General features: G+C 34.9%; 1 protein-coding gene across 2 annotated transcripts in view; it reads left to right on the plus strand.

Moving 5' to 3' along the window:
• Positions 1-15,750, plus strand: part of PAK2 (p21 (RAC1) activated kinase 2) — a 92,665-nt gene that overhangs the window by 56,965 nt on the left and 19,950 nt on the right. For both annotated transcript variants that reach the window (XM_006054231.4, XM_044943215.2), the window contains exons 3-12: positions 2,350-2,450; positions 2,779-2,926; positions 4,483-4,514; positions 5,449-5,556; positions 7,046-7,178; positions 8,558-8,621; positions 10,305-10,353; positions 10,837-10,949; positions 12,391-12,508; positions 14,572-14,671. In XM_006054231.4, coding sequence (XP_006054293.1) covers positions 2,350-2,450; positions 2,779-2,926; positions 4,483-4,514; positions 5,449-5,556; positions 7,046-7,178; positions 8,558-8,621; positions 10,305-10,353; positions 10,837-10,949; positions 12,391-12,508; positions 14,572-14,671 — 966 coding nt within the window. The remainder of the gene's footprint in view (positions 1-2,349; positions 2,451-2,778; positions 2,927-4,482; positions 4,515-5,448; positions 5,557-7,045; positions 7,179-8,557; positions 8,622-10,304; positions 10,354-10,836; positions 10,950-12,390; positions 12,509-14,571; positions 14,672-15,750) is intronic.

A 15,750-nucleotide genomic window follows, 5' to 3' on the forward strand; every position in this document is an offset into this window, starting at 1 on the left:
GCTAAAGCAGTACTGAAAGGACGTTTATAGTATTAAACCGGAGAAGGCAATGGCACCCCACTCCAGTACTCTTGCCTGGAAAATCCCATGGACGGAGGAGCCTGGAGGGCTGCAGTCCATGGGGTCGCTGGGGGTCGCTGAGGGTCCGACACGACTGAGTGACTTCACTTTCACTTTTCACTTTCATGCATTGGAGAAGGAAATGGCACCCCACTCCAGTGTTCTTGCCTAGAGAATCCCAGGGATGGGGGAGCCTGGTGGGCTGCTGTCTATGGGGTCGCACAGAGTCGGAGACAACTGAAGTGACTTAGCATAGCATAGTATTAAACATCCATTTTAGAAAAGAAAAATTTCAAATCAGTGATTTCAGTTAAGACATTTTAATAAGCTAGAAAGGAAGAGCAGGTGAGATACTAAGTAAGTAGATGAAAAGAAATAATAAAAGTGTGTAAAATTAGTGAAATAAAAAATGCAGAAAAATCAATGAAATAAAAAGTTAATTTATTGAGAATACCAATAAAAATTGATAAAACATTTGACAAAATCCAATATTCATTTCTGATCAAAGCATTCAGCCAATTTGAAATAGAAGGAAATGCCTTTAACATTTTTGACAAACCTAGCCTGGCATCAAATTAGATGGTAAAATTAATGGCTTTTCCTAAGATCAGGAAAAATTTCCTGATTTCACCTTTCACCACTTTTATTCAGCAGTGTACTAAAGGTTCTAGCCAGTGCAAGAAAAAGAAATTAAAGGGAGTCCAGAGTGGGAAGGAAGAAGTAAACCTGTCTTTATTCATCAGCAGCATAATTGAATTTTTTTAGCTAATCCTGTGATGAGCTACAAAAATGCTACTAGAACAAAAAGTAAGGCTTCATAGTAAGGTTTCAGGATACAAGATCAGTATTTAAGAATCAATTATGTTTTTCTGTACCATCAATGAACAATTGAAAATAAAAATTTAAAGAACTGTACCATTTGCAATAGCATCAGACTTTTTGAAATACTGTGCCAGAAATCAGACAAAAGCAGTAACAGATCTGTACATTGATAACTATAAAACATTGCTGAGAGGAATGAAAAAAAACCTAAATAAATGGAGAGTGTCACTACTTTAATGGATTAGAAGATACAATATTGTTATTAAATCAGTTCTTCCTAGAATGATCTATAGATTCATTGCAGTCTTAATCAAAATCCCAGCAGACTTTTTAAAGAAATTATCAAACTTACTCTAAAATTCACATGGAAATGCAAAAGACCTAGAATGGAGCCAAACAATTTTTTAAAAAAGAAAAGGCTTATACTATATATTAATAGTTTCAATGCTTATTATAAAACTATAATAATCTAGTCTGATTGACATAAAGAGATTATTGCAACAGAGTTGAACATCCAGAAATAGACTTGTGTATATATATAATCAGTTGATTTTCAACAGTAGTTCAAAATGAGAAAGTGGCATTGATCTTCTAAATAGCAACACTGAAAATGAGAAGAAATTCAGAGGAGGGTGGTATTTTCGATCTAAATACATATACAATTAGTTGAGAGCTATCAGTTAAGTGTGTAGACCAAGAAGAAGAGAACATAGAATACAAAAAGTCAATTCTAGCGCAGCATAAAAGTGAAAGGATGACCTGGGACTAATATCTCTGCCAGAAGTCATGACATAAATTGCTGCAGAGTAAGTAAGAGAGTCTGAGAGCAAGGTGGTTAGGTGGAGGAAAAATATGGAACTGATGTGTTTGAATTTACAGAGATAGGTGTGTGGCAGAAATGTAAAAATAATTGGTAGAACCACAGAAAAACTGGGAAATCTTAAAATGTAACAGTTATTAACATCAATAAAAAGGAAGAGTTACACACAAAAAAATGACATGGTCCTTGTAAACTACCTGTTCACATGGTGTATGTTATCCATAATCATAGTAATGTAAATTGCTCTTTCTAGATAAATACAGAAACAGGGCTTGATAGACTGTTTTCCAAATTGTTCAGTATGTGAAGTGTACTTCTTTATTAATGAGAGAAGCAATACTCTAAGGGACTGTCTCTTCTGTCCTGAGCACTTGTATTCAGGCCTGTTGTTGGGTCAGTCTCTGCTTCTTTAATCAGGACACTGGTTGACAATACCCTTTACTCCTCCCACTCCCTCCTGCCTCGACCCACCCCACCCCACCCCACACCCATGAGATTTCTATGCTTGATTTATCAGCTTCCTATCAGCCAGTGTTTTTAGGGAAAATCTCTTTTTTAGAATAATTTTGTTCCTAATCTGTTTGGGGAAGACTATAAACATGATTACGAGTACCTTTTAAAAGGCTTTTTTTTTTAATGCCTTCTAGGAAGTAAGAAGAAAGAGAAGGAAAGGCCAGAAATTTCTCCTCCGTCTGATTTTGAGCATACCATCCATGTTGGCTTTGATGCTGTTACTGGAGAATTCACTGTAAGTTTACCTAGGTGGAATGCATTTATAAAGCAGAGCTCAAGCTTTTCCTTCAAGTATTCTTTTCTGTCCACATATAAACTGAATTCTTAGTGCTTTTCTCTTTGTACAGAAGTGTTTGTGGTTGGATGTGTCCTTTTCCTAGGGAGCTGAGGCTCTTGATTATAATTTGCAACATATATAGATTTAGAAGACTAGACCTTTTAGAATTTAGTCAAACCTGCAATTGTGTAGGTTGATTTGTTTTATATATTTTGTCACTTTCCTCTGGAAATTGGTCTTATTAGAGCAATTCAAAACAGCTAATTTCTGAATATCTTTTCATTAGGGCATGCCAGAACAGTGGGCTCGATTACTGCAGACCTCCAATATCACCAAACTAGAGCAAAAGAAGAATCCTCAGGCAGTGCTGGATGTCTTGAAGTTCTATGACTCTAATACAGTGAAGCAGAAATATCTGAGCTTTACTCCTCCTGGTAAGACATCAGACCATGGTAACAGGCTCACTTAACTGGGATTGGAGAGTTACGGAGCACTTCTAGATAAAAAGATTGCTTCTGGAAGAATAAGAGCTAAGTTGTGGTGGTTGTCTTTACTTTTTCCCCTGCATAGATCTGCCTTTTGTAAACCAATAGGGGGCAGCTCTTGTGTACAATTTGGAGTCTGGAGATTATATTAATCTCTTAGTTTTGCCAAAAGTAGATATTTTGGCCTTTTGTTTATTTGTTTTTTCTCTTCACTGCTTTTGAATGAGTTCCAGCAACAGATGGGAAAGAGGCTGATTTGCAGACATGTTCAAACTAGAAATATATTTATTGCTAGTGGGACAGGTTATTTTACTGTATATAAATGCACAGACTTTGAAATAAAAAATGTTTTCCACTCAAAAATTGAAACCCATCACATGTATAAATATAAGTTTTGGAACTCAAAGAATTTATTCCTCAGATTTGGAATATCATCAGGTAGGAACTGGAGAATAGTGGATTTTTTTTTTTTTTAAGTTCATTTGTTCAAATAAGGACTAGAAAAAAAATCCATACATTACAGTCAATTATTGTGTCTCTTGAATCTCTTTGTTATGTAGGCTTCCTGCCCTTACATTAGCACTCATGCTGTCTTTTCCTTACCGTTTATTTGTTAAAGAATCATTTGTCCTGTTTTCCCTCAGTGCGGATTTTGCTAATTACATCATGGGTTATCATTGAATATGTTTCTTTCCCCTCTTAAGTCATACATGTAGTTTTAAGAAATAATATGATTGAGCTAAGATTATACATTTAGTTTTAATTGATTGTACTTATTTGATTATATCCTTTCAGAACCAATAAGGTCCACTTGCCATATTTAGACCTTTTTTACGTAGTCTAGTAGTACGTCCTTAGCAAAAGGTCAGATTTATTCCCAACTGCAATTAGTAAATGCAGTTAAATGAATAATGTATAAATGAATAATTTTTTTAAATCAGTGTCTGAACAGAAAATGGTATGTTTGTGTATTTGTGTATCTGGGCATTTTAAAGGATAATACAAAATTTGCTGTTCTAACTCCAGAATGAATATTGTGGTATTTAGACTTCATGAACTGTGGTTTTGCCTTCAGGGATTTGCTTTCATATTGATCAAAATTTATGTCAAAAATTTTCCTTTATACAATTACTGTTGGTTTCTCTAAGTTCCGTGATAGGCAGTTTGCTGGAGAAAAATATCATTATGAATAAACTTCTGTTTAGTTTCCAATAAAATTTTTTATTAAGGTATAATTTTATGCTCTAAAATTCACCCACTTGATGTTTGCAATTCAGTGACTTTTAGAGCAAATTTACAGAGTTTCATTAAATTTGAGGTTTTTGGTCTTATGTAAAGTCTTTTAAAAACTGATATTATTTTTCTTAAGTTTTAATTAAACTCAAAATGATACCAGTGTAAGAACGTTTCACTTACTTTGCTTTTGTCTTTTCTTCCTTTATTGTGTAAAAGTCACTTTATTTTTTGAATTGTTCAGTTAGCATTTTTTTCTCTTTTATATTCAGAGAAAGATGGCTTCCCTTCTGGAACACCAGCAGTAAGTTAATATGTTATTTCTTATAGTTCTTGTTTTAAGTTACCCAAAACAAATCTTAGTTTTTATTTTACTTTCCAAAATAAATTACAGCCTTCAGAAATAACTACTTGATATATGCTTTTAGATAGGTACTTGATTAGTTGAGGAATCTCTGTTAAGCAAATAGAATTTCCTCCAATGAGGCTTATAGTAACTAAAACTTAGGATTGTTAGAGCAATTTAGTTACTTTTGATAATGTTTTCATGTATAACCATGAATACAAAGAACTTGCCAGCGTTTTCCTCTGGCACCATCTTACCGAATCTAAACTATGGAAATCTACTGAACAATAAGAAGCCTGTCAGAATCTTCAAAGTTGTCTGAGACTTCATCTAAGTTACCATGTAAGCACAAACACCTCCTGCAAATAATAGCTGTTTTATTTTCAGTTCCTCAGTTTGGAGGAAACCATCTCCTGGAGTTATTTGAACACTATATGTAACAACATGTAAAATCCATATCTAGCACCCACCTTGCAAATAATACACTGTATAAAGGATAATGCCTTGCTCTTTTGCTTTGTTAGCCAACACTTTTTCTGGTGAATCAGGCTGTTTTAAATAACTGAAAAACTCTGACTTATACAAAGCCCAGAGGATTTTTGTTTTTGGTCTTAACAAATAAAGTGATTGTTTACTTTGTGAGCTTGCTTAAAAGATATAAAATTCTCTATATAGTGTTCTGTCTTAAGAATACTTGGTATTTACTGTATACATTTGTTTCATAAACTTTTATTACCTTTAAAAATGATTAGATTAGAACCAGTAAGGTTTTATTGCTTTGAAGTGAGCTAATAAATATATTTTCAAGTATGTTAAAAAAAGAGATAGTTGTATTTTCATCTATTGTTATGTTTGACTTGTCTCCCTTACTTTGCTTATGTGATAAATGCAGCTGAATACCAAGGGATCGGAAACATCAGCAGTAGTAACAGAGGAAGATGACGATGATGAAGAGGCTCTTCCTCCTGTTATTGCTCCACGACCAGATCATACGAAATCAGTGAGTTTCTGATTAATGAACTGGGTTGTATGTCTGTGCATGTGAGTTTTAAAAAACAGCAGTCTGTATTTGATTTCCAGTGGTTTTTAAAAGGGTTTCCCAGTTGGCCTCAGTGGTAAAGAATCCACCTGTCAATGCAGGAGATGATCTCTGGGTCGGGAAGATTCCCTGGAGAAGTAAATGGCAACCCACTCCAGTATGCTTGCCTGGGAAATATCACAGACAGAGGAGCCTGGTGGGCTACAGTCCACAGGGTCACAAATAGTCGGACATGACTGAGCATACATGCATGCACGATTTTTAAAAAGTCCTCCTGCTGAAAATATTTTATATGGGGGATTTGAGTAGGAGATCTTTACCTAAATACCATTCATCAAAAAACTAGTTTTTTTGAAAATAAAAGTTGAATGGGTCTTTAAAAGTTAAAATGCATGTTGTGTTTTCTTTCTGCATTACCCCATCTCTTCCAGAGAACTCATCTGTCTCTCTGCCTTTCTCTGTTTATCTCAGTGCAGAAAAGTACTAAGTCTAGAACTTGAACTTGGATCTTACCTCTTATCCAAAGCATGTAATTTATCTCCCATTTAACATTTCTGTTAAAACATGAGTATCATTCAAGAGGCTGCCAGGAGTGAAATTTGTAACAGATATGGGAGAATTTTAACAATAACAATATTAGATAGAGACAGCAAGAGTCCTGTCCTACTCCCTATACTAACAGAGATAAAGTAAGTAGACCGTGGTGAGGTGTTGGCACAGTAAACAGGTATAAAACTCTGACTGCCATTGTATCCTCATCGATACAGGGCTCTATTTTCTTTACATTTAGACTTGACTCTTTGAAATGAAATGATAGAAATTATATTTGTGTAAAAATTTTTGTGGAAATTAATAATAGTTAGGCTTCCCTAGTGGCTCAGATAGAAGAGAATCTGCCTACAGTGCAGGACACTGGGTTCAATCCCTGTATTGGGAATATCCCCTGGAGAAGGAAATGGCAACCCACTGCAGTATTCTTGCCTGGAGAACTCCATGGACAGAAGAGCCTGGGGGGCTATAGTACGTGGGGTTGCAAAGAGTCAGACATGACTGAGTGACTGACACTTTCACATTGCAACATCAGGATTTCCATTATTTTGTTCTTTATTTCTCTCTTTTAGAAAAATATGATTTTTAAAGTTGTATTTCTTTCTGCTTCATTTCTGGCACATTATTTTTTATCTGACTGCACTTAAATTTCATTTACAAATCTTCTGTTTTGCTATACAAACTTTTAACATATGTATATGATGTTCCTAAGAAAAATGTTTTACATTGCCTCTTAGTTACCCATCTTTAGTAAAACAAGTCTGAAGGTATTACTCTCATTCTTTAGAACACTGAAAACAACTTAGTTTTTGTCAAAAATCAAAGAACTGAATAGTGTGCCAGTTAAGAATACCTAAAAATATTTTTCTTCAAGTCTTAGTAATTAACTGTTTCTCTGCAGATTTATACACGATCTGTAATTGATCCTATTCCTGCACCAGTTGGTGATTCTAATGTTGATGGTGGTGCCAAGACTTCAGACAAACAGAAAAAGAAGGCCAAAATGACAGATGAAGAGATTATGGAGAAATTAAGTATGTTGCCTACATTTTACATTATTCTTAAATTATTAACAGCCCCTGAAACATTTGGCCTTGATGGGTCCTAATTTATACTTTATATTTTGGCTTAAATTGTTTTCTCCTAGGAACAACAGATTCAGTTAATGTAGTAAAGCTAAAATAATACTCTTCTTTGCCTGCTTATTATTATGTGCCGACTTGTGAGTAGTCTTTGCAATAGTCAGTATTTTGGGAAGCAATATTTCAGAGGGCCAAATCTCAGGGTCCTAATTGGAAACTTTATCAAAGGAAGTGTGTATATATTTATGCACACCTGTAGAATACAAAATGTCCCTAAATAACTAAACCAAATGTCTTATCTAGATAATATGTGTAAGCATAAAATGTATTTTTTTCCTCCATTTTCATCCATCAACTATCATTGGCCTGGATCAAGCCCTGGAAATAATACACACAGGCCAGAGAGAGGGTAGCAGTAGTATCTCATTACAAGTCTATAGCCACTAGAGTTGTAAAGGACACTGACCTGGAGGCATCAAGGAAAAATATTACAGATTGGCTATAGGCTTGAGGCTGAGTACCTATATAAAATTGGTTTATTTTTGTGAATTTCTTTGATATGCCCCTCTCTCCTTTTACCTTGTGAAAGTTTAAGTGAAAACTTAGTGTGATTTTCTCATGCTTGGACTTAGTTGTAATAAGACTATGTTAGGATTTTATGTACAAAATCATACCTTTTTTTTTTTTTTAACAAAATCCTAATTTTAAGACCTGTTTCTTAGTTGTGCTTTGTGAACTTTTCTTAAACAGATTAGTTTATATTAGAGTAATCTTTATAGTAATAAGTGATTTACTAAATATATTGAAAGATAGATATAGGAGAAGAGTTAGAAAAGCCATTAGGGTTTTTCATTTGGATATTTTATATATATTTTTTTCTCATAGTAAGTAGTTTTATAACTTACTGTTACTTTAATATTGATACATTTCAGTGGAGTATGAAAAGTAGGATGACCAACTTGTCCTCTCGGCAGGAATTGACCGGTTAAGTTTTACAACTTAACATGCCACATCCTAAGAACCCCCTGAGTCTCAGGAAAACTAGTATAGTTGGTCATTCTGTAATGTCATTTTTTACAAAGTGTTAAGATAATCAAGACGTTAGTTAGGAGGTCTAACCTAGTGTAAATAATGTATCTTCTTGCTTCTGTTACCTTTAAATTTTTATTTATTTCTTTGTGTTTGAAGCATAGGTTATTTTTGAAACTTAGTGTTATGTATGTTCTAAAATCAGTGGGGTTTATTAAAAGAAATAATGTTATCAGAATTAGTTTACAATTTTAAAATGCTTGACTGAGTTTCTAAATTTTTGTTGTTTTTGTTTAAAATAGGAACTATTGTAAGCATAGGTGACCCTAAGAAAAAATACACAAGATATGAAAAAATTGGGCAAGGGTAAGTATTTGTGACTGTATTAACAGAATATTCATTGTTTTCTAGATGTCCAGCTTGATAGCTCTTTTGCTTACTGACATTGAACACTTAGGGTATTCTCTGAGTAGTAGTCTTGGATTTGTGTAAAAGTAATGAACTTATTTCTAGATGCTATTAAAATACTGTACTACCTAGCAGTACATTGCTGCTTCTTAAGTGTGATTTCACATTGGTGGTAAGAGATTAGATGGGTGGGGAAATTGTCCAGCAAATATTTAAAGGACAGTAAGAAAATTTACTACAAGTTTATAGTGTTTTCTTTGTTTAAATGCCTTTTAGTCACATCATGAGTATGAATCCTTAATTCTACTGCCCTTCTGATTTTGTTCAATAGTTTGTATTTTTAATAATTATTATTTGTTTCTTTATTTATTTTATGGCCATGCCATGTGACTTATGGGATGTTAGTTCCTGACCAGGGATCAAATCCAGGTCTCCCACTGTGGAAGCTCAGAGTCCTAACCACTGGCCTCTCAGGGAATTCCCAATAATTTGTATTTTAAAACTATGCTAAGTGAAATTTTTTCTTCTCTATTGCTTGAGAGCAAATGAACATCTTGAATTCTTAATGTTAATTCTGGAAAGTATTCTGTAAGTTTTGACAGTGAGCTTAAGTCTTTTTGAAAACTTACGAATTTCCTTTTAAAAGTAAAATTTAATTGCACTTCTGGTTTTAATAACAAAAAAATTGAAAATCATGTTCGTATCCTTGAGCCTGATAATGGATAAATAAATAATAGTATGAAAAAGTGGAGAAGGCAATGGCACCCCACTCCAGTACTCTTGCCTGGAAAATCCCATGGACGGAGGAGCCTGGTAGGCTGCAGTCCATGGGGTCGCTAAGACTCGGACACGACTGAGCGACTTCACTTTCACTTTTCACCTTCATGCATTAGAGAAGGAAATGGCAACCCACCCCAGTGTTCTTGCCTGGAGAATCCCATGGACAGAGGAGCCTGGTGGGCCGCCGTCTCTGGGGTCACACAGTCGGACATGACTGAAGCGACTTAGCAGCAGCAGCAGTATGAAAAAGTGAAAGTGTTGGTTGCTTAGTCATGTCTGACTCTCCAACCCCTTAGACTATAGTTCTCAATTCAGTGTTGAATCAGAAAAGCAAATTATAGGAAAATACATAAAATGAAATCATTTATATGAAGTTTTAAAAATACATTAAATATCTTCTGTAGTGGTACACATCTGTGTCCTTAGTAAAGTATAGAGAAGCATGTAGCAATTATGCACATTGAATACAGAGTGAATGTCCAGCACAGGTTACTTTGGGGAAGAGGGCAGATGCCTGTGGAAAGGCCACATAAGAACCTTTAAATTTGTTTGTAGTTCTTTGTTTCTTAAGAAGGGAAATAAATCCATGAGTATATGTTACTGATTTCTTTTTGTCTGATCTTTTTTCTATGTTTTTGTAGGTCTGAAATTTATGACAAATTTCTAATATAAGTTTTGGCCACAAGGATTACCTCTTTCTTATTCTTCCCCCCTTTGTTTTTGCTTTTACCTTTTTTAAAGATGTTCAGTCTTCGGTGTTCTTTAACCCCCTTTCAGTTGTTTTGAGTATAAAGTCTTTGGATGTTATAAATGAGAATGATTTAGAAATCTTAAATCTGTTTGTGTCTTTTTTTTCCCTAGGGCTTCTGGCACAGTTTTCACTGCTACAGATGTGGCATTGGGACAAGAGGTAAGCAACTTTTTCCTACTTCTGGGTGTTACCATTAGCTTTTACTATAGGCAGAACCTAGATCTGCCTGTGAATAATCAATGAGGAATTTCTTTTTCAGTTGAATATGTTGAAGGATTGCTCTAGAGAATTTTATAGTATCTTCCTTACTGAGGGGAAAAAAGAAGTAATTAATTATGTGTTTAGTTTCATAAATAAATATTTTAAAAACTATTTTCCTAGTTTGGATGAAAAGAGGATTAATTCCTGGCACTGGACTGACCTTGGGTTTAGATTTCAAGAGAAATCCGAAAATACCAGGGCTTCTGTATTACAAAGAATTGTGCATAGACAGTGTGGAAGTTAAAGCACTGCCTATGAGTAAATTATAATCTCACTGAATAGGATGTACGTAATAAATTAGATGATTAACTTATTAGTGTTTATGATTTTCTAAGAGAATTAGGAAGCTTGTTCTGATTTTTTTTCCTGTTTCCACCATAGGTTGCTATTAAGCAGATTAATTTACAGAAACAGCCAAAGAAGGAATTGATCATTAATGAGATTCTGGTGATGAAAGAATTAAAGAATCCCAACATAGTTAATTTCTTGGACAGGTAAATAGAAGTATTTCTTAAACATTGGGAGAAAAATGGTTTTGGAGATTAGCCAGACTAGGGTTGAGTGTCAACACTGAAAAGTAAACTCAAAGTAGGGAGAGAGGTGAAAATAGCATGTTACAGTTTGTGATCTTAGTCAGTGAGTCGTGTCTGACTCTGCGACTCCATAGACTGTAGCCCGCCATGCTCCTCTGTCTTTGGGGATTCTCCAGGCAAGAATACTGGAGTGGGTTGCCATGCCCTCCTCCAGGGAATCGTCCCAACCTAGGGATTGAACCCAGGTCTCCCACATTGCTGGTGCGTTCTTTACCAACTGAGCCACCAGGGAAGCCCATGTTACAGTTTAGAACGTCCCTTTTCTACTTAGGTATCAGTTGGCAATCAAGAGAAGGCAGTTAAATGGAGGACACTGCTACTAGTGCTCATAACAAGTCCAAATGATCAGGAGCAGAAACACTAAGGAAAGATTGGCTGTGATTCATGTCTTGATACAGAGGTGATTGACCACTCAATTTTTAAACTTTCAGGTCAATTTTATTTCAGATTTTGTCTTGGGAAAATAACATGTTTATCAAAACCTCATATAATTTAGGAATTGATGTCAAATAACAGAACAAAAAATAGAAGAGATAATTATGTATTTTACAGCCTTTGTTTTTTTGGCCACACTATGCAGCATATGGGATTTTAGTTCCCTGCCCACGGGTTGGCAGTGAGAGTACGAAGTCCTGATCACTGGGCCAACAGGAAATTCCCTTACAACAGATTTGTTTTTAAAGCAGGATGTCTATGTGAATGAAAGAAGAATAGTAGAAAAATAAGTGAGAATTACAATAGTGATTGTATTGGAGATAGGGAATTATAGGTGATTTTTTTTAATTTCCGTATTTAAATTTGTTTTGAATGGAGTAAGAGAAAACATACTTTTAGACTTTAGGCCTACCTCTGGAGACCATGTTCATAGAAATAAACTTTCCAGGTACATTTCTCTGCTTTTAACAAGTCAGTAAAGCATGGGTGGTTAAGGTAAGCCATAAGCTTTGGAACCATTGTGTTTAGTTTCAGATTCTGGTTCTGTCACCTACTGGCTATGTGACCTTGTATGAGTTACCTAACCTTTCCAGGTCTCCATCTCCTGGAAGCCTCCATCATCTGGAAATTCATACCATACAGGGTTATATTAACTGGAATAATCTATGTACACACTCAAGTTAGAATTGTGGGTAAATTTTAAAGTGATTTAGGAAAATCATAATGACCTTCTGTTGCTTTTCTGTGCTGGTACAAAGCACCTTTTCAGTGTTCTTCCTAACTATCAAAGCTACCAGCTTTCTGGGTTTTTTTTATCAGGGTGTCTGATAATTGAAATCTTCAATATAGAGTGCCATGTATTTAGAAAAAGTGAAAGTGTGGATGTATTTTGTATGTTCTCTTTTAGTTACCTGGTAGGAGATGAATTGTTTGTGGTCATGGAGTACCTGGCCGGAGGATCCCTTACTGATGTTGTCACAGAGACATGCATGGATGAAGCCCAGATAGCTGCTGTGTGCAGAGAGGTGAGTTTGCTCCCTTTTTGATAAGTTACAGTAACATGTGGTTAACTGAATTGAAAAAAGGGAAATATTTATTTATTCAAGTAGGATACTTTTGAGGGTAAGAGTGGGTGCCATTAAAAATATACCACTCAACAGTGGAAACACGGACAAAGTGGCACACATCTTCTCCCTAGGTATTAATTAATGTCTGCTTGTGGGTTTATTGATTTCCTTAAAGGTGACCAATGAAATGATATTCATTAATGAATTTTGAGGCACACTGTTTGTTTAGGCCAGTAGAATTCTGTCACATTGCCTACATCTAAGCCAAAAATGAGCCTTTCTTTCTTCCGTGTAATCTTTTTCCTATGGATGAAACTTAGGTTAATGAGACTGACATTAAAACTGAGACACTACTTCGAATCCTAGGAATCATCATCACAAAGGACAAAATTGTGACAGTTCTTTACAACTGTTATGTTTCCTGTGGTTAGGCTTCCCTCATTTTTACAGTGAATTATAAATAAATTATAACCTTTGTTCATGTAAGAACAATATATGTGATGTTTTTCTTTTTTCATCTTTTATTTGGCATTTTTTTTAAAAAAGTATTCTTCGAAGATTTTAATTCTGGTGTAGTTATGCTTCATTTAATGGATATTCCTCCTGATTGTTTCAGGAAGGATGGAAATAAGAATTTTTTAATACTTTTAAATATGATAGTTTAATAATATATCCCTTAACAATGAACGTTTGAAAAAATGAAGAATGTTTGGTCACTTAAAAGTTGATAAAAACAAGAGTTTATTTATACTTAATTTGTTTTTCTAATATTTTTTTTCATACTTGGTGTAAAGTTATTTTAAGAGTTCCTCTATTTATTCCTAATTGGTATAAAGTTATTTTAAGAGTTCTTCTGTTTATTCCTACAAATATTTTTCTGGGGATTTATTCTTTTCAAAAATCTGCTTAAATGCTTGGTGAATGTGACACAGTACTAGTTTTTTTCTTTGAGTAGTGCAGTGTTTTGAATGAGATTTTTAGTTGTAAAGATGTACAGACTTCATTTGTTGTTCTACTTTAATGTGGGTAAGAAATAAAAACACAGCTTTTTCCAAGTTACAATTTATATGCGGTTTACATTAAAAAATCTTAGCAAGCAGATTTAAAAAATTTAACCTCATTCTGCTTTTAAGGAAGTGAGAGTACTTTTTCTGCTCTTTCGACTCAGTGCTTTCTGAAATATGGCATAGTATCTAGGATATGGATATAGCTTTATGTGAAACCTACCATAGAAGAAAGGAAGAAAACATTTTACATCACACTGAAGAACTGGAGAGAACCAGACTACCCAGTGTCTTATATTGATTAGACTTCTGAGTATCTCAGATTCAGATAGAAATGATTACAAGTTTATCCTTTACTGTTGAAAGTGAAAGTGTTAATCACTCAGTCACGTCTGATTCTTTGCAACCCCATGGATTGTGGCCTGCCAGACTCCTTTGTCCTTAAAATTCTCTAGGCAAGAATACGGGAATGGGTTGCCATTTCCTCCTCTAGGGGATCTTCCCTACCCAGGGATCGAACCTGCATCTCCTGTGGCTCCTACTTTGGCAGGCATTCTTTACCACTGAACCAGCTGGGAAGTCCCCGTTACTGCTGAAATGATGTCTAAAAAGCCTTGTGCGTGTTTACCAAGTGCTGTGTACCTTTAGACATTTAAATTTAAACCTGAACAGGCCTAGAAATCATATTGACCCACCCATTCATTTCATAAATGAGAACATTGAAGACTAAGTGATATTCTTACGGTATTAAATAACCCGTGGCAGAAATAAGACTAGATAAGACATTATTTAGTAGTTGTTTCTGGATAAGAACAGAGTAGGAAGAGCAGGATCTAATTATTTAAGGTGTCTTATTTTTGTAACTTTGCATGTGACAGAATTTTTTTTCTTTGTAAATGTATTATTAGAGTGTCTTCTACTAGATACTAGAGGTGGTACTCAGGTAAGTAATATATATGAACTTCCCTTAGACTTTTCAGGGACTATTTCATTGATAGGTGTTTTTCTTCTGTTCAGTGTTTACAGGCATTGGAGTTTTTACATGCTAATCAAGTGATCCACAGAGACATCAAAAGTGACAATGTGCTTTTGGGCATGGAAGGATCTGTTAAACTTAGTGAGTAACAAGTGAACAGATAACATTTATGTTACTTATAATTTTCTGCCTTTTGTTTAAGTAAAAACTCTTTCCTGCTATTAACATTTTTATGACAATACATGGAGTGGGGGAGAATAGTAGTAAAAAGATACGGACCTTCAGCTGGACAGCTTGAGTTTAAATAGTGGATCTACTACTACTTGCTGAATAATTTGGGGTGGAATTATGTAATCTGTTTATGTTTGTTTCCTCATTTGTATGATAAGGAAAATAATAGTACCTATCTCAGAGAATTCTTCTGAGTACCAAAAATGGAAAACACTGAGGAGCAGTGCCTGGTACTATTGTAATGTTGGTGCTGTCTCCCAAACATAAACTTGGATTTGTCTCTGCTACCTGTTGGGGTTGATTTTTCTCATTATGCTGTTCGTCTTTCTTTGAATTTGGTAGATGGTGGTCTAATTAGGAGAGGCCTGTGTGACCCAGACGTCAGAGATGACATTTTTAGGGAGAAAATCGTCTGTAAACCCCTTTCCCTAATTGTCTTCTGTATCAGACATGATAGAGTCATGGGGGAAAAAAAAACTCTCTTCCTCTGCTGCCTATAATCTCAGTTCCAACCATGCCTTCTGGAGGATTCAAGAACTTCTGCTGAAGTTTCTCCAACTATGCAAAATGCAAGACATTTCTTGGATCAGGAGACCAAAAACTATTTCTTCTGTTTGCCTAGAGAATTTGGCTCCTTTTTCAACATCTCTTTTTAAAAATAGATTCTTCAGGGCCTTCCCTGATGGTCCAGTGGTTAAGACTCTGCACTTAAAATGTAGGGGGTATGAGTTCAATCCCTGGTTGGGGAACTAAGATCCCATAAGCTCTGTAGTCCAGCCAAAAAGTGGGAAAAAAAATCCTTCAGAGGTTATTCAACTGCAAGAATGAGGATTTAGTTTCTATTTGGTGGTCAAAATATATAGTTAATAATTGTAATTTTCATGGGAAAGCTAGAAATTGATATTCTCATACATTTTTGGTGGATATACAGGTAAACTAAATTTGACCTTTTTGGATAATATTTCACCCTGGCTCTGCCACTCACTAGA

This window comes from Bubalus bubalis, chromosome 1, assembly GCF_019923935.1.
Source record: "Bubalus bubalis isolate 160015118507 breed Murrah chromosome 1, NDDB_SH_1, whole genome shotgun sequence".
Classification (NCBI taxonomy): domain Eukaryota; kingdom Metazoa; phylum Chordata; class Mammalia; order Artiodactyla; family Bovidae; genus Bubalus; species Bubalus bubalis.